This window comes from Miniopterus natalensis, chromosome 1, assembly GCF_054644295.1.
Source record: "Miniopterus natalensis isolate mMinNat1 chromosome 1, mMinNat1.hap1, whole genome shotgun sequence".
Lineage (NCBI taxonomy): Eukaryota > Metazoa > Chordata > Mammalia > Chiroptera > Miniopteridae > Miniopterus > Miniopterus natalensis.
The window spans coordinates 37,775,165-37,787,417 of NC_142081.1; the positions used below are offsets into that span (position 1 = coordinate 37,775,165).

The 12,253-nt window shown below is 41.2% G+C and overlaps 1 protein-coding gene across 1 annotated transcript in view; it reads left to right on the top strand.

The window, feature by feature from the left end:
- The first annotated feature begins 599 nt into the window (after positions 1 to 599).
- The window catches only part of SOS2 (SOS Ras/Rho guanine nucleotide exchange factor 2), a 77,809-nt gene continuing 66,155 nt past the window's right edge, over positions 600 to 12,253 (top strand). The window contains exon 1 of the mRNA XM_016198088.2: positions 600 to 703. Coding sequence (XP_016053574.2) covers positions 617 to 703 — 87 coding nt within the window. The 5' untranslated portion in view covers positions 600 to 616. The remainder of the gene's footprint in view (positions 704 to 12,253) is intronic.

Genomic DNA, 12,253 nt, shown 5'->3' on the forward strand with positions numbered 1-12,253 from the left:
GGGCGCTGTGCGCGGCTGCTGAAGAGGTGGCGGTGGTGGCCGGCCCTGGGTGCGCGCAAGTGTGGCTCGCTCGGCCGACGCACACGCCCGGTCGGTCTCCAGGGCCCTCTGGAGGTGACTCGGGCGGGCCGGGCCGAGCAGCGTTGCCACTTGGGAGGGCGGAGATAAGGCGATGAGGAGGGGAGCCACCGCCGTCGGTCTCCGCCCGCCGCAGCCGTAGCGGGAGTCGGGGTGGGGGCGAGGCCAACCGGAGCCCCGCCGGACTGCGAAGCCAGACAAAGGAGGGGGAGCCGCTCGAGGCGCGGGCAGCGCCGCCTGGAGAGGAGGCCGCCGCCTCGGTCGCAGCCGGGGGTCTCCTGGGCTCACGGGCCTCCGCGCTTCCTCTGGGGACGCCGCGCGAGGCGAGGCCACCGGGGCCGAGGAAGCCGCCCCCGGAGTCTCCGCCCGCCCGCCCGCCGGCGCCGCCTCCGAGCCGCCTCGGCCGTAGCTGCGGCCCAGGTGGGAGGCGGCGGCGCCCGGCGAGGCGAGGCGGCCCGCGCCCTGCCTGTCAGGCCACCGGCGCGGCCCGGTTTGGCCCGCGGGCAGCCCCCGATGCGGAGGCGCTGCCGCCGGGGCCATGCAGCAGGCGCCGCAGCCCTACGAGTTCTTCAGCGAAGAGAACAGTCCGAAATGGCGGGGACTGTTGGTCTCGGCCCTGCGGAAGGTCAGTGCTGGTGCCCGGGCGGCCGCGGGGGCCGAGGGAGGTGCAGGGGCGGCCTTGGGCTGTGTGGGCCGAGCCGGGCGGCAGGCGGGCGGGGTGCCCCGGTTCTAACGGGGAACTGCACGTCCTTCCAGGTCCCGGGTCCCCCTGTTAGTCTCTGGCTCGCGAGGGGGGCGCTCATAATTGCCTGTTGCATCCAAAAGGATGTCTTCTTAAGTTTTTTTTGCTTTGTTTTTGTTTTTGTTTTTTTGGCTTGGCCCGGAAGGAAGGTTTTGTTATGATCTTAATACTGGATTTCATGTTGCAGTCATTTCGTCAGGCAACTTCCGCCGTTGACCAATTTGTTGTCCTCAGGCTGGATTCGGGCAAGAGAAAGTCCCGCTGGTATTTAGACAGTTTCTAAAACAAAAGCACATTTTCAGGCCTGGTGATTACTTTTAATCCAGTTCTTTGGGATTGTTCCCCTAGGCGGTTTGCTAGTAAAGGGCGTCTACTCACTTAAGGGGTAGTACTTTTTTGTAACATGAATGCGTTTGACATGTGCGGAATGTCAGTGAGCTATACTCTCCCATTTAAAATTTTCGAGGTAACTTTAAAGTGCTTCTTCACTTCCTGAAGAAGGTGTTCTTGTTTACAAGAGATTTCCCCTATAAAATTTGGTCAGTTTCTCTACTGGGTGCAATTTAGCACTTGGAGTCTTTTTAAGACGACAAAAAAAGGTGTAACTCATTAAAAAAAGCAATCTTTTAAGTTTGAGAGCATCGCTAGGGTGTCTCTCTCCTGTAGATGCTGTCGATCCTTTGTGAATTTAGATAATAATCATACTATCATGTTTATAATAACGCTTTTGTAAGTTCAAGACAAATTTAAAGACTGTGAGTTCAGGATAAGATATCATGCCTTCTGAACATGGGCTTTCCATGCCATCGATGCAAATTTAATTCCTTCTGACATTTGTACAAAATAACAAAGAATACATTTTAAAATAAAGAAAAATAAACATTAATTTAAAAGACTGCACTTGAAAACTAAATTTTTATACATTAAATTTCTATAAATGAAAGGAAGTAGTATATATTAAAGGTAAAAACATTTTCCTCATGCATTCAGAGTTTCAGATTTTTCATTCTTTTCATAATTCTTTCAAGGAGATCCTGCTTCCTTGAGCCAAGTCATGTCTTTTAAAGAACTTGGTGGAAGTGACTAGGGGCAGGCACTTAAGACAGCTATCACTTCACTGGTATACTAGGTGTTAAAACTATTAAACTGACCTTGCTTCCATATGCAGCCCTATTTTAAAAGGAGAGGGAAAGAAATGGAAAGTGTGCTGAGTGGTGGTAATGAACCCTGGCCTGAGTTAAGAGCAAAGAAAAATGTTTAGATAGTAATTGATCCTTCAACCACACAGAAGTGTGAATGCAGTTATCCAGTAGGTCTGTATTATTGGCACCGTGAGGCAGGTATCTATCTATTAGTACTTTCTGATAGCAAATAGTATTTGAATATGTGTTGCATAACTTATTTAACAAGTAGCTTTGACCCTGATAATCCTTCATGCACAAATACAAATTGATTTCTTCAGGTTAGGCTGGAAACAAAGCCAGAACTAGCATCCAACCCTAGTCCATTGCTTTGAGGTTGTTATTTTGCATTTATGTATTATGTTTGTTTTCCTGAAACTCAGGTGCTTTGTAGATTTGTATTGTCTTATTTTACAGCTCTTGTATACCCTTTGCTTATGGAATAAATACATCTAAGAAAATTTGGTCTTTTTAGGTGAATTCAAAAAGCAATTTCAATTTAATTTATTAATTTACTATTATACAATTGGGGTATATTTCCATGGAAAACCCATTTTTTATATTTTTGGAAAATTTTTGGCGTCAGTAATTTGGATTATGTCTAGTTTTGTGGTATTTAGGTATTTGTGGTATTGCAACATGTAGGTTTATAGTGTCTGCTAAGAGTTTCTTTGCAGGATGTGTTAAATTCTGGTATGTACCTTCCACCCATGTCTTTGCACAATGAGAATTCCTGCCATTTCTGGGGAGGCTCCATCTCTACATTCAATGCATCTGGAACTTGGCTTCCTTCCTCTACCTGACAAGATAGTTACAAAGACTGCTACCATTAGTAGTAGAAGCAGCAATGGACTAATAGGATTTTCTCTTACAGTTGGTGTTGCTATTAACCATGTGGTGTACTCTACCTTCATTTAACATTTGTTGAACACATATTGGCACCATACTGGATCCTAAGAATACAAAGATGAATAAAAGCAAACGCCCTGCTCTAAAGTGCTTACTGTCTAGGCTGAAATTCTAAATTTTGAGGTTTTGGTTTATATAAATGAGGGTACTTCTGAGCTCAGAAGTTCTATAAGGAATATCTATATGTGTGTAGGAAAGAAGCAATGTAGTTTAATTGGCCCTATCATTGTAGTCCAAATGGGCATCTTGGTGGAACCTCTAAAACTGTTAAAGTATAATTTTAAGAAAGATAAAATCATGACACCAAATACAGGATGGGACAAAAGTAGGTTTACAGTTGTTCGTAGTATTATTTTCCATATGAACAACTGTAAACCTACTTTTGCCCCACCCTGTATAAATAAATATGTCAATGATTTTGATTCAACTCATTACTTAATGAGGAAACTCATGAGATGTTAAAGCCACTTCATATGAAAATTTGAGGAGGTAGGTATTTAGAGGCAATTTAATAAAGGAATATTAAGGTAAGATTATTGGTTTAAATACAAAATTAGTTAATATCCTACAGGAATATAAACAGTAAATTTTGGGTTATCCTAGAAAAGACAACTGATGTGAATTTGCATCTGTATCAGACAGAAATCTCTAAATTAGTCTTATAGATTTGTAATAGCCCAGTCAATAGATAGCAAGCAAAGTTCCTAGCACAGCACTGCACTGAAGAACACCTAGTATTCTCTTTTGCTTATTTTCAAATTTTGACTAATTTTTGTGAAAACCAATATATATATATGTATATATTTGGTAAAGTGACCATTGTTGACTTTGAAATGCAAGAGGTTTTTTAAAACCAACATTAAATATTCATTTCGCTATGTAGAAACATGAACATTGATGGAAAAATAATTTTGGAAATAGAAATGTGGTGCTCTCTAATTTTTTGTTTTGTTTTTGTTTTAACTTTTAACACAGAATTTCATCTTTGGCATTTAAATACACACAGCACTACAAAGGGTAAAACAGAACAAAATGACACTACTAATGGATAATACATGCATTGTTAACATTACTGCTAAATTATGTATCTTACCTAAAAGAGCCAGAAACATAAATGCTTTAACCACTACTCCCCAAGAACATTGATGCTATCATATTACTTGGGGGAGAAAAGAGCGTGGGATATATTTGTAAATGCAGCTCATTATCTGTGTCTTTGAAATGCCTTTGTGCATGTGCTATTTGATTGTATGCTGAGAAGTGTCAGTGTCAGCATACTACATATGGGAAACATGCTTTAATGTAATTTTTTAAATAATCCTCACCCAAGGATATGTTTTTATTGATTTGAGAGAGAAACATTGATCGGTTGCCTCTCGTATGTGCCGGGACCAGGGATCAAACCCACAAGCTAGGTATATGCCCTGACTGGTAATCTAACCCATAACCTTTTGATGTACCGGATGATGCCCCAACCAACCGAGCCACCTGGCCAGGACCTTAATGTCATTTTATCAGGTTTTTTAGTCCCTGATATTTCCCTTGTACATGTCTTTTCTATAAGGTGTTCTTCAGCAGACTAGTCATGGAAAAGAAATTATCTGTTGTCCTTTACTGTCATCCATAGTTACAGATCTCATAGAGCTAGAAAGAATGGATTGAATTACTTTGTTCCTCAGTCTAATTTGATTCAGGCTAAATATTGGCTCCCCACCTCAACCACCAGTTTGCTCTTAAATATCTGTCTAAAATTTAAGAAGTGTGAGAATGTCTGAGGAAAAAGAGAGTGGGGAATTTTGTTTCAGAAATGCTTTTGTGGAATCTGAAAGATTCTGGAGTTTCTACCTTTGTACTAATGTCTCTTGAAACTGTTTTAGAAGATTGCACTGGATCTTTCCTGGGGCCTAGAAGAAAAGTATGATGCTTTGAGAAAATAAAAGTGATATCACTGACATGAGAACGTCAAGGAAGTAACATTGTGTTGAGTTCTGGAGCATATATTCAGGAATATATTGAGTGCCTCCTGTATGCCAGGCACTATTTTATTCTTGATACTGAGGTGGTAGCACAGCCCTTGCTCTCATAAAGCTTCCATCCTAAATGGCTGTGAGAGAGACAGAAAATAAAGAAGTAAATAGTTATCTGAAAGATCAACAGGAATTAACAAAGGAGAGGGGGCAAGAAAGGATTTGTGGCCAAGAGAGAGGCAGGAACAGGACTTGTTTTAAAGAATGAAGATCAAATCAAAAGAAGGAGATGGAGCTAGTTGGGAGAATATGGGTAGACCAGGTTAAGGAAGTCCTATATATAACAAAGTAAATTAGATTAACTTGATCAAAGTTGCTGTTTGAAAATATCACTGCAATTGAAAACTAGAAATAGGACATCCTATGATTTTTGTGACCTGTTCTGGATTTCCTAAAGCCACTGAATATAACAGTAGAACTCCAGGTAGTCATTTGGAATTATTCCAAACTAAGGATGACCCAAACTGACACAAGGGGTTCAAGCCAGAACTGGATGAGCACTGGGGATGTATTTTAATTTGCTGCATTTAGCTCCCTGTCAGGCATGATTTAGTAGTCTTCTAATTTCAGTTTAATTTTGGTATGGTATATTTGCAGCAATACTATTCCATTAAAATGTTTTATGCTGAGTATGCAAAGCATTACCTGTGTTACCACTTGATATAAATCAAGTATATGTCTTTTATATTAACCATAGCCTCTCTTTCAAGGGAACAGTAGTTTGATTATATCCTCTGTTAGCCTGCATATTTCGATCAGGAAGGAATTTTAATGGAACTAATGGAGTTAGCATTATCTCATGTAGTCACGTTAAAAATTAACAACCTAAAATTCTTTTCTTCTTTTGCATAAAATATATGATAGTTAAGTAGGGAGCTTTTGAAATATGTAAAGTGTTCCACATTTCACATTTGAATGTGTAGAGAATGAAGCAACACAATGAAAATAACATCAGGAGTTAGATGTGAGCACTACTATTGTCTCTTTCAAGTAAAGTTTTCAGTACCCCAGTTTTCTTATGAAATCTGTTTGTAAATTCAAATACTACCTCTTACTACATAGCACTTTGTAATTCTTTCTTAATTGACCTGTTAGCATTTGACAGTTGATCTCTTCCTCCTTGAAATCCTTTCCTCATTTGGTTTCCAGAACACAAAACTCTGCTGGTTTTCTCCCTCTCAGGCTATTCCTTCTAAGTGTTCTCCTTTGTCGATTCCTCCTCATCTTCTTGACTACATCATCCTGACCTCCGAGAACTTTGTTTTTGGACTTATCTTTCTACTTACAGTCTACTTCTTGGAGATCCCACCGAGTCTCATTGCTTCCAATTTATATTTTTGGCTCGGACCTCTCCTTTGGATATTTAACTTCTTTCTTGATACTTCCACACAGATGTATGATAGGCATCTCAGCCAGTACTGAACTCCTCCTCTTCCCCCTCGAATGTGCTCCTTTTGTATTACTTTTCCATATCAGTACATGGCTACTCCATCATTCTAATTATTCAGAATAAAACTCTTGAGTTATTCTTGAATCCTGTCTTTCATAACCCATGTCTAATCTGTCAGCAAATCCTCTTAGCTCTATTTCACACTGTAATTATATTCAGTCACCATTTCTTACTCTATTTTTTTAAAATATATTTTTATTGATTTCAGAGAGGAAGGGAGAGGGGGAGAGAGAGAGAGAGAGAGAGAAACTTCAGTGATGAGCGTTATTGATCGGCTGCCTCCTGCACGCCCCCTGCTGGGGATCGAGTCTAAAACCCAGGCATGTGCCCTGACCGGGAATCAAACCTCTATCTCCTGGATCATAGGTCGATGCTCAACCGCTGACCCCATGCTGGCCAGGCCTTACTCTTCTGTTTCTACCATCTATGACCAAGTCATTATCACCAGTTGCCTGAAGTATTAAGATAGCCTCTTAACTGCTCTCCTCTCTTCTACCTTTGACCCATTCAGTCTTTTCTCAACACTGTAGAGGCAAGTGAAATCTTGTAATTCCTTTGTTCAAAACTCTTGTCATTGCTTCTCAGAATAAAAGTCCTCTTAGTGGCCTGCTAGGCCCTCTACAGTCTGGTACTAACTCCTCCTCCCTTTTACCTCACTGACCTCATTTATACTGTCCTTTTTTTTTTTTTTTTTTTTTGCTTTACTCTTGCTCCACACTGGTTTCCTGTACCTACAACACATAGGCATGTTCTAGTCTTAGGGCTTTTGTACTCATTTCTTCTGCGTAGAACCTTGTTGCAGATAAAGACACAAGTAGCCCTTTTACCTCCTTTAAGTCTTCAGGCAAACAACCTTCATCTTGAAGAAGCCTTCTTTTGCAGCTTGTCTAAAACTACTAAATCCCCTGCTTCCTGGACATTCCTCTGTAGATGTTCAGAACATGACCCAATCCAAGCTTATTATCATCTTTCATAAACTTACATCTAAGATAAGTGATATGCTCAGTTCTCAAGTCAGAAAGCTGGTCATCATCAGTCCCTTCTTTCTCACACTAGGCTCACAACTAATCAAGAGATTCTTGATTCTTTCTCTTAAAATGAGTTTTCTAACATTTTTGCTATGTGTTCCCAAAATAATTTTGAAAACTTCACACATTTTTATGTTGACATCTAAAAATTTTCATCTTTAAGTTCAAATAGTTGCAGAGGATATAATTGTGTGTTCTAAATACTGACATTTTAAAGTGAAACAGCTCCATCAGCCTTTTAAATGTATCCAATGAAATCTAAATACCATAACAATTTTTTTTTAAATATAGGAAGGGAGAGGGAAAAAGAGAGTTGAAATACCAACGATAAGAGAGTCATTGATCGGCTGCCTCCTGCTTGCCCCCGACTGGGGATCGAGCCTGCAACTTGGGCATGTGCTCTGACTGGGACTCGAACCGAAATCTCCTGGATCCTAGGTCAATGCTCAACCACTGAGCCACACCTGGCCGGGTGACCATAACAATTTGATATTCACCATTCATCCTTTTAAAATATACATGACAAAGTGCTTTTTTAACAGTTGAAAATTTTACATTGTCGTTTTGTGTGTGTGAACTTTTCATTCCACTTCTACATAATTATATTCTAATAAAATATTTTTGTGTTTAAAAGTCTTTGATTGGTCGGGCCTGAGAGGCTTAGTTGGTTGAGCGTCAGGCATCCTGTGCACCAAAATGTTGCCAGTTCAATTCCAGGTCAGGGCACATACCTGGGTTGTGGGTTCAGTCCCTGGTTAGGGACGTACAGAAGGCAACCAATTGATGTTTCTCACTCACATCAGTGGTTCTCTCTCTGTCTCTCCTTTCCTCTCTCTAAGCATATCCTCAGGTGAGGATTAAAAAAAAAAGTCTTTGATTGATCCATCCTTTGTATTTATACTTTGTAACAACAAAAATGTCTATTAAATTTTCCCCAATGACTATAAAGCTTTAAAACCTTTCTTTTGGGTTGAATTATTAGTAGAACGTAGTTGATCAAAAGAACATAAGTGTCATGAATTTTGAAAAATAATTAATCATAAAGCTTTATTGAAAATGCATTACTCAATAACATTTATGTAGCTGTTTGTATTATGTTTAAATTAGTTTATGTTTCATGGGTGAAGATTACCTATTCCTAGAATGAGACAGGGTCTTGCTCTTGTGAATCAGGCAGGATTCAGCATAGATTTTATTCCTATTTCCATTTCTGTAGATGTAAGTCTTGAGAACCCTTGTTAATATAAATAGAAGAAAAAAAGTAAAGTAGCCCAGCTGGGCATTGCTCAGTGGTTGAGTGTTGACCTAGGATCCAGGAGATCACAGTTCGATTCCCAGTCAGGGCACGTGCCTAGGTTGCCGGCTTGATCCCCAGTTGGGGGCATGCAGGAGGCAGCCAATCAATGACGACTCTCTCATCATTGTTGTTCCTCTCTCTCTCTCTCTCTCTCTCTCTCTCTCTCTCTCTCTCTCTCTCTCTCTCTCTCTCTGTCTCTCTCTGTCTCCCTCCTCCTCCCCCCTCCCCCTCCTCTCCCTTTCTCCCTCTCCCCCTCCCCTTCCCCTTCTCCCTTCCTCTCTCTGAAATCAGTAAAGATATATTTTTAAAAAATTAAAGCAAACAAACTCAATTTAAAAATGTCCTTCAAATTATGTACCAAAATTTTTATTGTGATCTATCAAAAATTATTTTTAATGATGTATCAGCCAGCAACTGAGTTAGGTTCTCCTTCAGTTTTGTTTAAAGCAAAAAGTTGGAAATGCCCTGACTTGCAAAATGATTTGTTCCCTGATCTTTAGAGTTATTGGCTTTTTCATTTTCTAGCATTTCCAGGACTTGTCAAATGCTAATTTAAATGTTACTTTTTCACTTTTTTTTTTTATTTAGAGGTACTTTGTTTAGTCTAATATATCCAAGAAAGATTGGGAAATAAAACAGTATTAACTTCACCTTAGCCATGGCTGGCTTGCTTGCTTGCTTTCTCTTTCTCCCCTCCCCTCCCCTCCCCTCCCCTCCCCTCCCCTCCCCTCCCCTCCCCTCCCCTCCCCTCCCCTCCCCTCCCCTCCCCTCCCCTCCCCTCCCCTCCCCTCCCCTCCCCTCCCCTCCCCTCCCCTCCCCTCCCCTCCCCTCCCCTCCCCTCCCTTCCCTTCCTTCCTTTCTTCTTTCCTTCCTTCTTTTTTTCAATTAATCCTCACCTGAGGACATGTTTGTTTTTAAAGATTTTTTAAAAATTGTTTTTTTTAGAGAGAGAGGAAGGAAGAGGGAGAGAGAGAAACATTGATTCATTACCTCCCGAACATGCTTCAACAGGGGATCAAACCCACAACCTAGGTATGTGTCCTGACCAGAATCGAACCTGCAGGCTTTTGGTGTACAGGTCGTTGTTCCAACCAACTAAGCCACCCAGCCAAGGCCATGACAGTATGTATTGATAAAATGTATTTTACCTCGTTATATTCTTTTTTTAAAAATATAATATTTTTTATTGATTTTTAGAGCTAGAGGAAGGGAGAGGGAGAGAGAAAGAGAAACATCCATGTGAGACCAGAACATCAATCGACTGCCTCCTGCACACCTCCTCCTGGGGATTGAGCTCAAAACCCAGGCATGTGCCCTCACTGGGAATCAAACCTGTGACCTCTTGGTACATGGGATCATGCTCAACCAACTGAGCCACACTGGCCCAGCACATTCTTTTAAATATATTTTCATTCAGTCCTTGGAGCTGCAGATCTAGCTTATTGTATTACTTTTCTGTTGATGCATAACAAATTATCAAAAACTTAGTGGCTTAATACAACACATTTGTTTTTCTCACAGTTTCTGTAAGTTAGGAGTCCAGACATGGCTTAGCTGGATTCTCTTCTTAGGGTCTCACAAGGATGAAATCAAGGTATTTGCTGGGGCTGCAGTCTCATTGAGGCTTGGGGTCCTCTTCCAAGCTTTTGTGGTTATTGGCAGAATTCATTTTCTTTCAATTGCATGTCTGAGACCCTCAGCTCCTAGAGGCCCTCCATTCCTTGCCACATGACTCTCCCTATAACTGTCAGTTTGCTTCTTCCAGGCCAACAGGAATATATCTGCTGCTGTTTCTTGTCTCACACTTTTAGACCCTTTTTAAAGGACTCTGCTGATTTAGGTCAGGCCTACTCAGGATAATCTCCCTTTTTAAAAAATATATATCTTTATTGATTTCAGAGAGAGGAAGAGAGAGGGGGAGAGAGATAGAAACGTCAATAATGAGAGAGTCATTGATCGGCTGCTTCCTGCATGCCCCTTACTGGGGATCGAACCCACAACCCTGGCATGTGCCCTGACCGGGAATTGAACCTCGATCTCCTGGACCCTAGGTCGATGCTCAGCCGCTGAGCCACGGCAGCCGGACTAATCTTCCATTTTTATTAACTCAGATTCAACTGATTAGGAACCTTAGCCACCTTTGCAATGTATGGTAACCTGATTACAGAAGTGATACTCCCTTATATTCACAGGTGCTGCCCTCACTCAAGGAGACAGATGTATTCCAGGGGTGGGAATCTTAGGAGTCACTTTAGAATCCTGCCTACCACACTCATTCGTTTTATGGAAGATATCAACCACATGACCTAAATGTCAAGGTCAATTTTAATTGTCAAACCAACCAAACCTAATCATATTTATCTTCTTTCAGACAAAGTCTGGCCTAATTTTTCAATTCAAATGAATATAAATACATGTCACATGCCAACCCCTCATGAGCTTTCCCCCTCTATAGGATGCATTTTTTTGACAATAGGCTAGGGCAATGATTTTCAACCTTTTTCATCTCATGGCACACATAAACTAATTACTAAAATTCTGTGGCACACCAAAAATAAATTTTTTGCCGATCCGACCAAAAAAAAAAAATCGTCTATTGTTTTGTTGGCTGTTGTCATTTTTTTATTTGACAGTCTAAGGGAAAAGAGGTCAGTGTCCCTGACTAAATAGTCAGGCATTGCATGTTTTAAAAATTCTTGCAGTGCCCTGGCCGGTGTGTGGTTCAGTGGTTGAGCATCGACCCATGAACCAGGAGGTCATGATTCCATTCCCTGTCAGGGCACATGCCCAGGTTTCAGGCTTGATCCCCATAGGGAGTGTGCAGGAGGCAACTGACCAATTCTCTCTCGTCATTGATGTTTCTCTCTCTCTGTCCCTTTCTCTGAAATCAATAAAAACATATTTTTAAAAATCGCTGGGCTAGGGGATGGAAGAACCAAGGTACTTAAATGAAAAATATATTTATCTCTTTGTTTGGTGTCTTAGAATTTATTTCTTTATTTTATTGCACCGAAGGGCAACACAAAATAGTGGATTCAGGGTAAGTAAGAGGTCTGCCTTTCTTTTATATATGTTTTTAATTTTTATTTATTGATTTTTAGAGAGAGAGAGAGGAAGGGAGAGAGAAAAAAACATCAATTTGTTCCATTTATGCATTCATTGGTTGATTTTTTTTAAAAATATGTTTTTATTGGTTTTTTAGAGAGAGGAAGGGAGAGGGATAGAGAGATAGTAGAAACATCAGTGGGCTGCCTCCTGCACGCCCCTTACTGGGGATTGAACTGGCAACTTGGGCAAGTGCCCTGACCAGGAAACAAACCAATGACTTCTTGGTTGGTTCATGGGTTGACGCTCAACCGCTTAGCCATACGGGCCGGGCATCTTTGGTTACTTCTTGTATGTACCCTGACCAGGGATTGAACCTGCAGCCTTGGTGTATCAGGACGATGCTCTAACCAACTGAGCTGCCTGGCCAGGGCCTGCCTTTTTTCAGTAAAGTGGAAGAGGGCAGTTGTGAAGGAGAGGTGGGGAAGGAGAACCT